Source organism: Dermacentor silvarum, chromosome 1 (genome assembly GCF_013339745.2).
Source record: "Dermacentor silvarum isolate Dsil-2018 chromosome 1, BIME_Dsil_1.4, whole genome shotgun sequence".
Taxonomy (NCBI): Eukaryota; Metazoa; Arthropoda; class Arachnida; order Ixodida; family Ixodidae; genus Dermacentor; species Dermacentor silvarum.
Window position 1 is genome coordinate 140,109,052 of NC_051154.1, and position 17,681 is coordinate 140,126,732.

At 44.8% G+C, this 17,681-nt stretch overlaps 1 protein-coding gene across 2 annotated transcripts in view; it reads right to left on the reverse strand.

The window, feature by feature from the left end:
• The window catches only part of LOC119436140 (arylsulfatase B-like), a 37,123-nt gene that overhangs the window by 12,559 nt on the left and 6,883 nt on the right, over nt 1-17,681 (reverse strand). For both annotated transcript variants that reach the window (XM_049655678.1, XM_037702900.2), the window contains exons 3-7: nt 16,137-16,188; nt 15,935-16,038; nt 10,036-10,222; nt 5,287-5,455; nt 2,629-2,726 (exon numbers count right to left, since the gene is read on the reverse strand). In XM_049655678.1, the coding sequence (XP_049511635.1) occupies nt 2,629-2,726; nt 5,287-5,455; nt 10,036-10,222; nt 15,935-16,038; nt 16,137-16,188 (610 nt within the window). The remainder of the gene's footprint in view (nt 1-2,628; nt 2,727-5,286; nt 5,456-10,035; nt 10,223-15,934; nt 16,039-16,136; nt 16,189-17,681) is intronic.

Sequence of the window (17,681 nt, forward strand, 5' to 3'; positions counted from 1 at the left end):
ATAACGACGCCGCTACGGAGAATTCCCTCGGCATCTAACGCCTGTCCGCGCCGCTACCCAAATGCACTACACACTTTATAGCCTTCAGCAGTGGGTGCAAGCGTCCTCCACGTACTAACACGGATGGCGGGTTGAAACGCAAAACTCTGTTCAAGTAAAGTCCGCAGTACAGTCCATAAGTATTTCATTTCCTGAGAAGCATTAACTCGCATCAGTCTACCCTTTAGTATAACGATTACAGCCAGAGAGAGGGGGGCACAGGGCATACGACAGACACATAACACATACAAAACACACAAGCCCACAACATACCGAAAGTAAAGGATCTCGTTACACCTAATTAACCCGGCAACATTTTCCGCGCCAGTTTTTGCTTGCCGCATTCGTCCTACACACGAGGTCGAGCGCATTTGTAGAATTCAAGGCGGCTCATAAGCCTCACAAATTGCACCAGGAAGCCGCAGCGCGCAGAAACAGTGGAAGGGAGAATGGCGGGCTGCAAGATACAATGCGCGACAAGCAAGTGGCGGGAAACCACGAGGAGTCTACGGCATAATGATAAGAGTCTACCGACAGTGGATCACGGTGACTATGGTTGCCGATTCGGGAGCTTGTAGCTAATTGTCGCGCGACTCCTCAACTTTTCATTCTAAAAAAGCCGCACTGCTCGACGGCACTGTGGGTCTGCCGACCTCCACACAACGAACAAAGATCTGAGTGACTACACTGTCCTTAATTACAAATATGTACATACATATCATACGTTCTTAACGCTTTCCCTTTTTTTTCTCATTCGTGATTGCTCCAGAAGAGATTTATTTTCTCTCAGAATAAGTAACACCTCCTTCAGAATTGACTCGGTGATGGTGATATAGTCAATTCGAGCGCTTGGGGGTAGTACATAGAGAGGGACTTCGCTTGGCGATGTGAGTTCCTCGGGCGGCTTCAAACAAGAAAGTTACTAATGACGCATGCAGTACCTCTTCCATTCCGCCTTTTGGCATTCCAAGCCTTGTTGACGCAGCTATTAAGGCGGGGCGAGTCCCCTGCAGGCACGGCGCTTTTCCGCCGGCTAAGAGCAAGAACTCGCTCTCATTTCCATGCGGCGCTGAAGGACTTCTGATTGTTAGGATTGGAATGACCTAAACGGGGTCGTGTCGACCCGCCATGATCTTTTTCGGACGTTACCTGAAGCCTCAGTGTAGCCCAGCTACCGGCGAAAAGCACCATTCTAATTGCCGAAGCAAAGTTTCTTGTACTGGACTACATGAGCACAGCGTATCAAAGCCACCTACAAGTGTACACAGACGGGTCGGTGTGTGCACAAACAGATAGCTGCGCAGCGGCATCCTGCATACCCTGGCTTGATGTGTCATGGTCTGGCTACTTGGATCGCGTAGTTTCGTCTACAACAGTAAAAAGCGCCGGAATTACCGCGGCTTTGCGAAAACTACGAGCCTATTCTGCCCGAGATGTCGTGGTTCTGACAGACTCAGCGTTACGACTACATCGTGGCCTACCTTGAGAGAAGTTTACAAGGCAATCTCTGGCACTGATTCAAGATCTAATGAGCAAGGGATTCAACGTAAAATTTCAATGGATCCCATCCCACGTAGGAATTGAAGGAAACGAAAAAGCTGATGCTCTTGCACGGCTAGCACTGAGATGTTTCCCAAGAGTGAGAACGCCAAACATTTTTCAGAATTCTAAGGATGCAATCCGCAATCACTTTAGGGCGATCCACACGTCCCCACATGCTTCATGTGGGGACTTGTGGATCCATGGACTTACTCGCAAGGAAGCGACGCTGTCATACCGCATCAGAACCAACTCCGCGTCCACCTCGGCTTTGGTTATTCAAGACTGGACGTTGCGCTTCCCCGCTCTGTGCCTTCTGTGGTGATATCGGTGAAATTGAACATTTCATTTGGCTGTGCCCGCAGTTCGACACAGAAAGGAAAGCGATGGTTGACAGCCTGCAAAAAAAAGTGGTCTTACGCACAGTACCTTTGAAGACGTCGTTTTTCCCGGAGGGCCCGCGGAAATCGGTAAGAGAGTGCAACGACTGCTGATTGCCTTCTTGCCAGACACGTGGCTCATCGACACCTAATGAGATACCCCTAATCTCAACTAATAGCCACCCTGATCTCAGCTACCAGCCACCTTCCTGTCACTTTGTCTATGTCTCCTTCTCGATTTTTTCTACTTTCAAGTTTGCTGGCATTCTCCAATTATAACCATGTACCAACTAGCCCAACTAGCCACTCTCATCAAGTAATAGGAGTCTAAGGTGGAACAATTGCCGGCTAAGTATACCAAGCTAACCCCGCCTGCAGCAACACCACCACCACAACCACCATTTTTGTTTCTAACGAAAGCACATTTTTTTATCATCCAGGAAGTAACCCAAGTCAGACATGATTTATCGTTTTGGTACTGCGCAACAACCGAAAGAAGAAAAAAAAACGCATTAAAACTTTTTTGTCACTCAACCAACAGTGCTTTAAAAGTACTTGCATGAGCGTTTTAGGTGCCTTTGCTTCTAGAGTTTTCGCAGTTAAAAGGCAACTTTTTTTTAGCCATGAAGTGAGCAGTGAAAGCAATTGAAAGTGCATTTGACTTACTCACATCACTCGTAAATACCAGCAGCGTGTTGTTCCAGTATCCGTGGTGCATAAGAGCCTTCTCGATTCTTCCCACAGCTTCATCTAGTGCATTCAGCATGCCTGAATAGAGAACATTCTTATATCGGGGTGCATCGTTTTTAACTATTATTTAAGAGTGGTGAAAAATATCGAGGTGATTTACGCATTCGCGGCTCCCAATGCCGTTTCTGAAAGGTCGATTTGTTCGTGCAGGTGTGCATCAATTCTGGTACCCTATGACGAGTATTAAACTTTCAACTAAAGGGTTTTGTAAAGATGTGATCATTGCAAAACAATAGAACAAAAAGAGGAAGAAAATGATATTTGACTCCGCGGTTTTATGAAACAGCTGATGAATGACTTCACTGCTGGTGCACATGGACAGTCATAGATATCAATGCTTATTTTCTGTACCCATGAAAGAATTAAGCGCAATAGATCGCGTTGACAGGTCACAGTGCAAAAATGTATTTGGGTTGAACGGGTTCATGACAGTATATAGCGAAAAGCAGCACCATCATACGTTTTTTTTTCTTTCTTTTCTGGTTATTATAACGCGCTAATGAACTCCATTATGCTGATGCTTCCATCTCAAAATATCTGGGTTTTTTTTCTTGCTACTAGAAGCAATAGCTACACTATTCAGCATTAAGATTTTTAAAGTGCATGTCCCAGAATAGGCAAACTTACTATCTTTTCGTTAAGCACACTTTTTCTCTCTCTAATCAAGTGTGTGCACTTATTCTTTCTTGCCTCTGTTCAAGTTTCAAGTTTTACTGACGATGGATTGGCTTGACAGTTCGTGGACAGACACACCATTACTGCAAACTGGAAGCTGCTGTGAGCTATTCGGGCTTACAGTTCCTGAGGAGCGAGAATTAAAACTTGCACTTTGTTCGCGTTTCATTCTTTGAACGTAGAGAAACGTCTTTGTTTTGCACTGCAACCACTAGCCTTGAGATGTCAATTTCGTTTTCTTAAACACGCAGTTCGAAGCGAACTTACAAATCTACTGTGACTTATAGCTTCACGCATACCCCGACATGCCTCGAGCTATAAATGAAGCTTCGTTGCAGTTCCCTTTTCGCTTCTTCTCTCGTCAGCAAAGGGGAAAAAATGAATAAACTCTGGGGTATCACGCTCCAAATCCACGATCAGATTATGAGGTACGACGTAGTTGGGGACTCCGGATTAATTTTGACCTCCCGAAGCTCTTTACCTTCCACCTAAATCGTATATTGCATTTTGCCCCTATCGAAATACGGCCGCCACAGCGGGGATCAAACCCGCAACCTCGAGCTCAGGAGCGCAACGCCACAGCGACTAAGCTACCACGGCGGGTTCGCATAAAAGAATACTGACACATAGTTTCGAAGGTGGAGAAACTGCACGGCTTCGCCTCACGTAAAAGTACAACACTTAGCAGGTATGGCGGCTGGAAAATACTTATATTTTATGCTAACGTTTATCTCGAAATGCCGGGCCTGGAGCCAACGACATTATCGTGAAATCATGATACAGAGTAAAATTTGAGGACGTCACGTAGCAGTAAGGCTGGGTATGATGGCGTTACTCATAAAGATGAAAACACAAGTGCTGCGCGCATTTCTTTTGACTGCGCTAGCTTGCGGCAACTGCACTACCGCAGCGATCGCAGGACAGGTGCGACGCAGTGAATAATGACGGCATGACGCATCCACCTCCTGGGTACCGAAACTGAAACTGCTTTATAGAAACAAGTATTGTAGTAAAGTATTTAGGACGCACTGGTGATTACCAGTATCTTTTTGTGTGGTTTAGACAGTATGGGCCATCTTTTATATGCAAAAGAAGTGGCAAGTCGAAAATGTCATGCCAGTACTCGTTAAAGGAAGCCCTCAAGACTGATCTCAGTAAATCGTTACAACCCATTCGTTCTTTGAGTATTGAATTGAATTGAATTTTATTGACGTAAAACAATTACCTCACATTACCTCACAAACTTTACCTCACAGTAAAGCTCACTAGTACTATTATTATAATTGTTTTTGTTCTCGTTAACATTAACGCTCTAAACGCGAATGTATCCCTTGGTGGCAATGATAATTTAGGAATAAAACGATAGTTTGCGTCAGAAATAGAAATTCGCACTCATTTTCGATCACTGAGGGCGCCTCCGAGGAAGCCATTTGTGGTTAAGGGGCTCAGCAGGGAAGCCACCTTCGTGTACAAAGTAAAACTGGACGCGCATACACACCAGCACGATTGTTTAAGCTCGGTTTCCCCTTATTTCCCTCGGCTTGATGTATGTATAGGTGACGCGAAACACTTGGTTTGCCTGGGCTCGCATTAGAGGGTGCAGAACGAAAAGCGCTTCTTGCAAGCTCCCATAAATAGGAGCCTTCCCCTAGTGTGCTTTCAGCATTTCCGGAAAGAGTCCGAGATCGAAGGACAAGGTGCCCTGCGCCTTCTATACTCGCCTTCCTCCGCGACACTGCTTTGCTGGGCACGCGTGGCGATTAATCTTTGTGTTCGCGTGAGGGCCGCTCATGTGGAACGATTGCCGACCAAGTTTCCCGCGCAGAACTCGCCTGCAGCATCCTACTACTACCACCAACAACAAAAAGTTATGGGAAAGGTAATTACGGAAGGTAATACGTACCACATAGTAATTGACGGTTTTTGTTGTGGTACTTGGTGCAGGGAACTTTGTATTCTGGCGGAACCTGGAGCGGCGCGTGTACTGCTTGGAAAGCCAAATAAAGGAACAGTGGACGCTCTTGTCCCGCGTGATCAGCCAGCAACTTGATCGTGTCGTCCGCTAGTAGCTTCTGCGCATGGGAATACGAAAGTGTACATTTTTCTAGTCATTGATAGTCTGCCCAAAGGTCAGACTATCAACATCACTGTCACGATCGTCATTGAGCCTATTTTCTTCTAGTTGATTATTTCAGTATATTTCCACTTTGACTTCTTTCCATGGATCAAGATGGTCGTCTGCAATCCTCGACAGCTGCTACGAGAAGAAACATATAATAAAATTGGCACGCTGAGACTATACATGCTGATTAGACAGTTCTATACTTAAAGGGGCCCTCGAATACTTTTGAAGCCACCGTCTTTCTGTTGCAGTTTGTGTACACCGATGGTTGGAGATGCTTTTCGAGTAGGTGAAAGCGCCGATATCGAAATAAATAATATTTTAATCACGCAAACAAATAACTACTTCACGGACGACCGCATCATCGCCCAGTGGCGCTCACCAGAAGCATCATCGACGTCACCACTAGATCCTCCATGACTGGTTAAAAATAAAGTTGCCGATAACAACTTCACTGCAGTAAAAACGTGATAAATTAACACTTTATTTTATTTTTCTTTGCTGTACTTCTTATATTAACGCTAACAGACATAATCTTTAAAAAATACAACCACAAAACATGGTAGGGGCGCTGCTTGTTCTTTCGCCTCTAATATGGCGGCATACCCCTAGCTCCTCTTCTCGCTTGTGTACCCTCGTGAGCCGCCTTGTCGCCTCGCTGCCTTGTTCACGTGGGGCAGGTTTCTCACCTCGGTGCATTGGTGTTTGCACACCCTTTTTGTTATTCGCGATGCTGCGCAGAACTGTAGCTGAACTGAAGAAAAGAGGCGTTTCCCAATCCCAGGTTGTTCGACCAGTAGTGGCAAACATGCAATGTGCACAATGCGCATAGGTACTTTTTTTTACCATGCTAACAGCGTCTTCAGCACACCGGATTAAACGGAGTCCGTAAACATAGAACATGTAGGCAATCATGGAGTATGAAGTTCCACTACGTGGGCGCTTCGGGCTCTTACTATTGGCGGTGAGGGGTTACGTCAATGGGTGAGAGAAATGGGAACAGAAGAGCGCGCAAAATTTGAGATAAGGGCATGCATTTTTTTCTTGTATTTTGAAATTTCTCAGCTGAATAGCTTCAGACTGAGGGAATCTATCGCTGCCATTCTTGTTGCATATATCTCTGAAACCGTCAATCTACGCAGCCCGCGTCCTAAAAACGGTGGCCGGAAAAGTATTCGAGGGCCCCTTTATTGAATTTCCCTCGAAAACATGATCGCCCGTTTCATCAATGACAGATATGTATACAGTGCCAAATGCTTACTCTCTCAAGCGTGATCGTTATAGGGTCAAATTTAGCGACGAAGTTCATCCGGTATGGTGACACGCCACGGCCTCCTCGCTGAACCCAACTTCATATTTTATGAAGCAAATGGGAAAGCCGCTGAGGGGACGGCAAAGATTTCGCTCCATCAGCTGCTCAGGGTCGCATTTGGCCGCGGCGGCATGGTGACACCACGCTACAATGTTCCCAGCCCCTTTTCTCCATCTGACGCTGCTAGCATCTGCTAGCAAATGTCAAAATCCATATAGAAGGTATTTTAAATACAAGTAACATTTTTTTTCTAATGTGTACTCTAAACTAACAAAATCATCCTTTAGAAGCAGCCATAACCTTTCAGGGTTTTCATAAAACTAATGCAGAAGGCCTTGGTCAGCTCTATTAAGGAAGGCGCCTCACTTTCCAGTCGAAGTCCTCGCATTATTCAAAAATATTTCTCTCTCTGCCTCTCCCTCTCTTTCTCGCTCTCTGTCGGCCTATCAGTATAGCTTGACTGGGTTGGTTTGTGGAAGATAGAACAGTTGTTGCGCTGTAGAAGACTTGAGAGCTCAATGAAGTAAGACTACTGGCACGGACCGGCGCACGTTTATTGATTTGAATGCACACTCCTAGAAAAAAAATTGTAAAAAGGTAGCCAGAGCTTCATGCCAAGTTAACAGTCCTCTGTCGCTTTTGAACACAGAAATGTACACCAGTGGTTGGAAAAATACAGTACAGAACATTCTGCATTTTTGCTAAGCACTTATATCCTCACTTTGGTATCTCAATTGGTATACCAATTGGTATCTTTAAGAAGACACTAATGCAAAATATTAAGACTAGTTATATCGATAGGTCACTCGTCTAGAAGTCTGTCATCGTTTTCTGTGGGACAGCTTAAGACTCTATTGCCTAGAAAATTGTCACAAAAGGTCCCGCTGCTGCTCCTCAATTGGAATCGCCCGCGCCATAACGAACGAGTTGATGTAATCCTCCAGTGACCTCCCTCTCTGTCTCTCTCGGTGAATCAGCCAGTGCTCACGTTACACGAGAAGGACCATATAGTCCAAAATATGTGACGCCACTCGTATTTTCTCGCTAACGAAAGCTCTGCTCCCGCTACGAATGACAAATTGGTTATCGCAGAAGCCTAATCTTTCAGTCTATCTGGACTTCATGTTTTCCTTGAGTGTTCTTTTACGATTACCGCTGTAAAAACCGATACGCGGCACTTGAACCACACTCGATGTTGTCAACTCGCAGCGGTGGTTGTTGCTATTGTGGGTGTTGCAATTATGACGTACGACGACACATTGCGATCACGTGTGTCGTGTTTTGTGCACTCTCGGGTTATTCGTAGATCGTGTTCGGAAATATTCCACAGTATACAAGCACTTAGTACATGTGTTAGTACATACTACGAGTTAGTTTACTCAGAGTGATTTGCCGACGTCGTTAGATAAACTACATTTTGCGCTATAACCTATGCTCAAATATGTGACAGGGGGTTATTAATAACCTTACTTATCAGCATCGCTGTATAAACAGAAAGCATTATGTCGGGTCTTATGATGGCCTACACGAATTGCAGGCGTTTCGAGCGAGGCGCTGTCTTTAGACGCTTCAGGTTAAATATTGCGACATCTGTTATCCATGGCTTTACGCACAAAAATTATTAAATATATATATCCTCAAAAAAATTGTCTTTTTTCCTGCGCTTCAGTTTGCTGCTTAGTTACCACATAACGGCAGTCATCATGCAACCTGATGTTTCAGTTGGGTGACAGCCTACACGAGACACCCCTAGAAGCTTTTGTTGCCATATTTCATAACCTCCTTCCATCCGCTCTTTTCACAAGTCGTGTGATGCATTCGAATGCAGTGTAAATTTCACGAATATTATGTCAAAACATAATAACGCAGTATATAAGTATTCTCCGTACCACAATAAAGTTCACCGGTAAACTAGGCTTGCCACTATTTAAAAGGAGTAGCAAGGTTCGGCAGCTTAGTCGGGCATGACATATTAAGAAACTTGCCCACTCACATGGTTTCAAAGATCCGATCAGGGGAGTACCCGAGGCTACTTCGTATCCTCGGGTAATCCCCCGATCTGCAAAAGTTTTCGGACCACAGGATCCGGGAAGGGAAACGACATATTGTTGCTCCGAATGCACCCACCTTCGGTTTGATAGGTGCAGGGGATACTTCCCTGTACGGCCATAATCATATTTTGGTTTTGGCACGTAAAACCCCATAATCTCTTTTTTTTTTCAATTATTGCCGAATGCCGACATAAATGAACAGCTCAGTGTCGAAGTGGCGAGGAAAGTTAACTACTCCGTAAATACCGTGCTTCCAAAACATTTTGCCGTCGGCTGCACACGCGGCGAGCTAGTAAGTGAGTAAGGCTAATAGTTCCCGCCGCGAGTAGTAAATGAGTCTAGATCCACTGTTCATTTACTCTGGTGCACGGTCTTAGATTGTTCTGATGTCTGCGGCCACCTTTGCAGACTTTTCTTTCATTAGACACCAAGAACATCCGCTCCTCAGTATGTGAATGTACTTCTTCTTCTTTCTGGGGTTTTAAGTGCCAAAACCAGTTCTGATTATGAAGCACGCTGTAGTGGAGGGCTCCGGAATAATTTTGACCACCTGGGGTTCTTTAACGTGCACTACAACGCAAGCACACGGGCGTTTTTGCATTTCGCCTCCATCGAAATGCGGCCTCCGCGGCTGGGATTCAATCCCGCGATCAGTATGTGAATGTAAGTGAGTTAATTGCGATCGCAAGACCGCATGGCTTCAAATGTTGATCGCGTACGAAATCATAAGGACATTTTCAATGATTGCACTCATAGCACAACACGGCATGTTATGCACACAAGTCTTGCCAGATATACGTACCTTAATAGCGGGATAGCCTGGGAAAGTAGTCATATCGTGCCGAACAAAAGAACATATAAGTGGCAGGCGCTATACGGAAGTGGCATTGGAAGCACGATGCAGTCGTATTTTGTAACGATTCTTTTCATTTTCCATCCTGTTTGCTCTTTGTGATTGGCTGGCCCGAAGCCGTGCCACCGCTATCGATGGAGAGAGTGAGAGAGATTTTTTTTTCTTGTTCATTAGAAAACCCCAGTTCCGTGTTTCCTGATCGGCTGCTCTGCACGACAAATGGTAGGAAATAAATACAATTAGAGGAAAATAATCATTTCAAAGTACGACTCCCGAGCCCACGTACGAAGCTTCGAGCAAGGCGCGCAACGCACCGAAGAGTAGTGGCCGCGAGCATCCCAGTCGGGCGTGGCATTGGCGCGGTAGTCGAACCCTCCTGTGTGGATGTCGATCGTGGCGGTGTGCGAGTAGTGGTCCTGGGATCCCAGGTAGAAACCAGAGAAGGAGTCGAAGCCACGCGCCGTTGGCGTGTACGACCAGCTGCAGTATCCAAGGTGCCATCTGTGCCGCGGAAAAATGCGATGAACCGACACTGCACCGGGTACGTGCACTCGACGCCGCGTTTTCACGGCTACTGAATATCGCCTTCAACTTTGTAATTTAAGCACCAACAATAAAACCTGCAATGAACAAGCTGATAACCGATATTCCTTTTGTTTAACTGATGATACATTTATAGCGGTATAATGGGTCGACTTTTCTAGGAAATACACCTGTGGCTAATACCATTTGCGTAAGTTCCATAGGTTTTGTTCAAACTGATTAATTCATTAAATTCTAAGGTTTCGTTTGCCAGGACCACGACCTTATTATAATGCATGCCGTAGTGGGAGACTTCAGATTAATGTTGACCTCCTGGCGTTCTTTAACATCCAGGGTATACGAGCGTTATTGCATTTCGCCCCCATCGGAATGGTGGCCACCACGGCCCAGATCAAACCAGCCACCTCGTGCTCAGCAGCGCTACGTTAATAGCAACTGAACTACGACGGCACGTCATAAGTTTCGTAACAAACGCCATATGTCTCAACTAGCCTACACTTTAAATGGCCTGTACAACTGTGTCGACGTTGACATGGCTTAAGATCGCACACGTTCGAATTCAAGCTTAGCAAGAGCCGTTTCAGTGTCAAAGCTTGAAGGAGATCATTCTACATTATGTCTAGTACTATTTTATAATCTCTCAATTCGCGCGTTCGGTTATGACGGACTCGTAAAAGAAAAACCTGGCTGACCTGGCTGTGACTGACCTGGCAGTGACTGACCACTGCAGACATGTAAGCGAAAGCAAAGGGACAATGATGAACCTTTAGGAAGGAATCTAACAAGAGTACGAGAGTACGACTCTTGTTAGATTCCGTTTACACCTCCCCCATTAACACCTGTCAATCGAAACTCACTTGTCATCAGTGCAGTAAATGAATGCTCATTTCTTGGTATAATTCTAGATTCTAACTTAAAATTTACAAGGTATATCGCCAATATCGCCACTTAAAGCTACGTATTATTTTAGCAAACCAACATTGTTAACTTTATATTATTATTTTATTCACAGCCACATCAATCATTGTGTCACAGCGCGGGGGTAACACATATCCAACACGTATAGTACCGCTACAACATTTGCAGAATCAGGCCAACCGGATATTATCGCTCAGCTCATTCTAATGCAGTGCTTCTTATACGCTTCACAACCACATAATACTCTCAGTAAATAATCGTGTTAAATATAACTTAGCCGTAATGCTTTTTTATAATAATAAGTAATCCTCCCCAGTAAATATATTTTCTGAGGTTGCCTTGGCTAATTTAGACTGCACAATATTCGCAGCTAACAACAATTTCTTATTGCCACTAATACATGCTAATTATGGAAAACAATCTGGATATTTCACAGCATTGCCTACTTGAAACAGCCTTCCACTAAATGTCAAGCGCTCTTCTTCTTTAGGTCTCTTCAACAAAACATTATTCACTTTTCTACTAAATAACCAATATTATCCACATATCTAATCTAATCACTTCACTCCTGCTAATTTCTATTTCGCTTCTTTCTTTTTCATATGTTTTCCAATTGTACACTTTATAAACATTTTTTCGTTTGTTCTGTTGTGAATGCCCTAACTACTGTCTTAATTGTACTACTAGTTATTGACTTTGTATTATTTGTAGTTTGTGCTTCATTTACTTTGCATAATATTCCACTTAGTGATTACTACATTGCTGTTTTATGCTATATATTCGCACAAATGTGTATTTTCTGATAGGAGGGTCCCTTTCAGCTACATGCCCTGGGACCTCCTTCTGTGTGCGTCTATAAGCATGTATACCACTTACGAAATAAACAAACTGAAACTGAACTGCTGGTTACTTGGTCTTGTATCATTGTTGAGCTGAATTACCACAAAAAAATAAAAACGCATAAGAGCAGAGAGGAACACGATAGCTACTCTTAACTGTTTTTTTTTTTCAATGTGAGCGTTCCGTAAGCATACATCTTTTGTCACGCGTGTGCAGGAAAGTAATAAGCAAATAACTACCGCACAATCACACGTGTGCATCGTATCCAGGCGTTCAAGAATTTATATTAAGCAAGCTACAGCGAAACAGAAGCCCCATTTACACCTGAACTGCTTTCTTCTTGATAAAAAACAAACGTGTCCATCGGAAACCTCGAAGTGATGTTTACACGCCCACCTGAAATTCAAAGAAGGCATAGCGGTCACTGAAAGATGAAGACGAATTGATCGACGGCAGAGAAAGAGGGATATAAGGAAGACAGGGATGTTAACCAGTCAAGAGTGCGGTTGGCTACCCTAAGCTGGGGGAAGGGAAAAGGGGAAGAGAAAGAAGGGTGAGAGAGATGGTGGGGGTATGGAGACGTGCACGGACCGTACTACAAAGTCAAAGGCGCTCGTACAAGCCAGACGGTTTCAAAAAGCACAAAAGTGCCGTCACTGCCTTCTGAGCCGATTATCGGTGGGGACAGTGTTCTAGTATAATCTGTTCACTCAGAGGACGATCATCTAGTTTCCTGAATGCTTTAATCATAGATTGCCTTTTTGCTTCAAATTGAGGACAACGGCACAATATATGGTCAATGTTCTCCTCGCATCCGCAAACACCACATGCAGGACTGTCAGCGATTCCAATTAGTGCTGAATAAGCTTTCTTAAAGGCAACTCCGAACCACAACCGACACAGAAGAGACGCCTCGCGTTGGTGCTCTCCGGCCGAAGGTCTGAGTTGCAGCGAAGGGTTTAGTATGTGCATTCTGGTGTGCCTTGGTGCAATATTGATCGACAGCAGACAAAAAAAAAAGAACTGAAGGGTCAGCCCGGAGCGAGTGGACTGAAAAGGATGATGTCCTGATGAAGTCCCTTTGTCGAGACGTTGCATCCAGGCCTCTCTTCCTCGCCCACTGTTGATGCTAGCTAAAATGACCACGCCCACATAAAATGATAATAAGGTGGAAGGTAGGATATCATTCTTCAACAAAAACACATCTGCCTATACTTATGTGGTCTTATAAGAAAGGTGAGTTTGTGGTGATGCCTAGAGGTGTGTTCAGCCAATGTAGCAGCTGTGGATGAACACATTTTACCAATTAAGAAATGTGCTACTAGAATGAGTTCTCTGGCAGCTTAACATTGACCAGAGGGAGACATTATTTTACAGGAAAGGCCAAAGTACGCCAGACCACGTGCGCGCTTATCCTGCTACTCTGCACTGGAGAAGGGGATGAGCGATGATGAGTCTATAGGATATAAGGAGGGGATGGCATATGTACATTAAACAGCTACTGTATACTAAAGCCACACTTTCACGGCCGTAGAGTGCAGAGATTACAATAAGACTGTTGCTGCCTTCCTGGCAGTTCTAATGTCATGTCATGGGCCTAGAACAGAACCCTCCCATAGTGGCTGCCTGCCGAAGCCGGCTAGGAAACCGTACAGTGTCGGTTGCTCCGGTGCACATTGTGCGCAAACGTGTCATATACATTCCAGCGTTTCAGGCCTCTCACAGTCACAGTGAGTGCTGTCCACCTATAGCCGAAAGATTGACCATTTATTTTTGACGTTTTTGTGAACACGAATCCTAGCCCCAGAAGACCCTTATCACCCCAAGAATTCATGTGTGGTTACTGAATTTAGCGGGTGGAATGAGGGAATCAATTATGGTTTATCTGTAGACATAGAGAACCTGCGTTACTTTTTCCTTAGCAATGACGCCGTTCATTTTCAAAGCTTATCAGGTCTGCCATCAGATAATCTTATAAGTTGATTTTGAATTTTATCGTCATGTAACTTCCATAACTTTTTAGAAGCACTCTTGTCGGCTCGTAAGGAAGAGGGGGGGGGGGGGGCATTGGCTCGTAATTGCAAGGGATTAAAATTATCACTGGAACGCATTTTAATGAGGCACGCTTTAAAGATATATCGACAATGTTTACGTGCGTTTAACAGGGTATCATTACATCCCTCGAAGTGACTTTGGATGCGCTTAACAATCAAGGTCAAAGCGGTTTTTTTTTTTTTTTTTTTTTACTTACTAGCTTTCTGATGTCCTCACTTTGCACATTTGTGGATTTCAAACTGTTCTGGGCAGTACGAACCACGTGCCCTGAAGCAACTGCTGCCTTTTTATTTTGGACACTCCAAGGCTGAAAAGAGTAGCCTTGCTTTGCTTCGAATCAGCTCTTGCGGTGGAAGCGTTTTTATCGCAGAAGCTGTTTATGGCTAGGTCTTCCACATACTTCCCGTATCAGGATGACACGGAAGCAACGTCGCTGCCCAACTTGCCCGCTTCAGACCAGACGCGTCGCAGTTTGTGCCCCGTTTGCCCGCTTCGCGGGAAGGAAGTGAATGGTGTTGGAGACTTTCGCTTCCCTTCATCTAACCTCGGCAGCAAAGCATGGGCGTTATCTCGGCACTCGTCTTTAGATCGGTTTTCGGAGGGATGAAGGCCTAGCCACCAACGCGGACACAACAACGTGCGTGCGTGCGTGCGTGCGTGCGTGCGTGCGTGCGTGCGTGCGTGTGTGTGTGTGTGTGTGTGTGTGTGTGTGTGTGTGTGTGTGTGTGTGTGTGTGTGTGTGTGTGTGTGTGTGTGTGTGTGTGTGTGTGTGTGTGTGTGTGTGTGTGTGTGTGTGTGTGTGTGTGTGTGTGTGTGTGTGTGTGTGTGTGTGTGTGTGTGTGTGTGTGTGTGTGTGTGTGTTTGTCCACTCCCCTCCTTCTGCTAACTCTTTCAGGCGCCAATTCATTCTGTTGATTGAAAACGCACGAGCAAGTGCGCCCCGAAAATGTCGTAACTAAGGGCGCGATCTTGTACGCGTTCCAAAATGGAACGGAGGCGGTCCGTTCCATCGAGCCGCACACGATTGGTCAATTTGAACCATGAGCCGCACACGATTGGTCAATTTGAACCGTGACGATCAAATTGACCAATCGTGTGCGGCTCGATGGAACGGACCGCCTCCGTTCCATTTTGGAACGCGTACAAGATCGCGCCCTAAATATCTGCGCGAAGGGCCCGGGGATAGGCCCAGTAACGTCGGTGTACGGGTGCTCGAAAGTCAGGTGATTCGCGCCACCTGACCTTCGACTTCAAAAAAATGAGCACAATAAAAGAAGAGAACCGAATCGAGACACACGACTTCGTTTCTTACCCTCGTTTTTCTCACGCTACGTTTATGAAGATGCACCAATTCGCCCAAACCGCCACTCTTGTTTACGTCCGGGTTTCACATAAACTTTATTTTGGTACATTACGTTACGTTTCAGTCCCACAAGGGGATTTTCTTGTTGAAATGAAAATATCATACTTAGTTTCCAAAAAGCAGACGACGGCGAATTCCAGCCTCATTCTTTTTAAACAGAGCGAGAAAGATAAAACGGAAATGGATGGACAAGGAGATTAACTAGAATAGAGACTGGTTTCTCAACCTGCAAAGGCGGAAAGTAAAAAAAAAACGCCTTCTATCGATGAATAAAGAAAAAAGCGATGGGTAAATGAAAAATGCACGTCTATAGGTACACGACAACAAGCTCCCTGTACAGTGCCTATGCGATCATTTAGTGTGCAGTGTTTTAGTATTATTCAGAAAATTCGCGGATTATCATTTAAGTGAGTCCTCTCCTTGAGGCTATAATCACGGCCTTACGGCGTGCCGATTAGCTTCAACTGGAGTTCAAATTTTCCTCTTATACTTACTTTCCCAAAGCATGTGCTGAGTAGCCCAGTCGTGACAGCTCCTCTGCCAGAAGCGGGACGCTCGTTGTCAGCCCTGTGGGTTCTAGAGGATTCAGCACGTGTCCCTTAATAATGAAAAGCAAGGACCAAAGAAAGCGTTGCAACGTGCGTACCATATAATCACGTTGGACGAACGCAAATTTTGGTCCAAAGTGGTACTTACCTGCCGTCCAAGTTTGTACGGGTATCTGCCCGTCAGGATAGCCGCTCTTGTTCTGCGGAAAGGTGATCGTGTTAAAGCTGAGAACACACACAGTACACAACGTGCAAATACGTAGTGAAGACTTCAGGCGTGATTGCCGTGCATAAAGATGCTCCTCGTTTACACGTCAGAGGAAACAGGATATAGATGAGTGCACGGGTTGCCTTTCATGGTCCGGGCCTGACCCGGGCACGAAAGTGCCATGCGCTGACCCTCCCGAGTCCGGCCCGGTGGTTTCAAACCTGGCCCATACCCACCCCGGCCTAGGTCGGCCCGCCTTTGAGCCTAAACGAAGCATGGTCTTGGTTATTGTGAAGATACCAGCCGCGCGGAGATTCTTTGGTAAAGACAGATTTGGCTGTGTCAGGTTTTCCACTGGAGTTGTTGTTGACAAAGGAGCAGGTAAGAGGGAAAGATAAAATGATATTCTCCGTTCATTATGCTGGTGCGCTACTGTGTGAAATAAACGCCTGTACAACATTTGCCAAATAGTTGTCAAACATCTAGCGAAGGTGTATGTGACTATAGTACTACACACCGCTAGCCTTTTCTTCCGACTCTTGAATCTTGAAGAACCATTGCTATCTACAATGCTTGAATTGGAGTGAATAAAATTGGCGGCAATGTAAATTTTAAATACCCTGGTCTATGGGCTTTGAGAATTCGGTAATACACTGCTGCTGGACACTCTTCTAGCACCATTATAAATAAGCAGGTCACTCGCAAGGGTAACGTTCATGTGCGACCATATTGTCACATGAAGCAAGGTATTTTTATTGCTTTATTCGGATTCATATTAATGCAAATTTTTCAATCAGCAATCCAAATATCCGTTTTTCGTTGTATGAGTCAATCTGAGTTCTGTCAACTTTTGTTTTAATATGTGGGCCGTTAAACTCAGTGAATGTGCAGCGTATAAAACGCAGTTTCTTTGTTCTCTGTGAAGTTAGAATTTAACACTTCCCCGCGTTCACACCAATTCTTAGCTAACCTTCGTAGTACCAGAATAAGCAAATGCAAGACAATAAACACGAGGGCCTCGCCATTTCACGTGCCAAAAAAAAAGGAATTGAGAGAATGATTTTTTCAGCCGTTCTGTTTTATTTTCCACACCCCCTTCACCAACGTTGCAAAATTTTGCGGCACCCGCATTGGTTTGGAGTATTTATCTAACACGTGAAAGTCGGAATTTAATTATGCTCGACTAATTGTGCGATAAACGACGGCACATTATTCAACTCGCTTGAACAAAGAATGAAGAAATTAAATGGAAACTAGTACCGATTTGCAGTATGCCTCAGCACACAACGTAACTTGTGAACATATATTCCAGAAGAAAGCGTCTAAAATTGGTTTAATTTTTGTTCTTTCAATGAAGTTATCACAGGAAAGACAATGCAAGGCGGCACATTATTCACTGCGCCTAAATGTCTAAATACTTTTGTGTAGAAAGAAAAGATTGTCCAGCGACTCTGCTTTAAGGACGTCTTCTGCTCTTGAAAAATC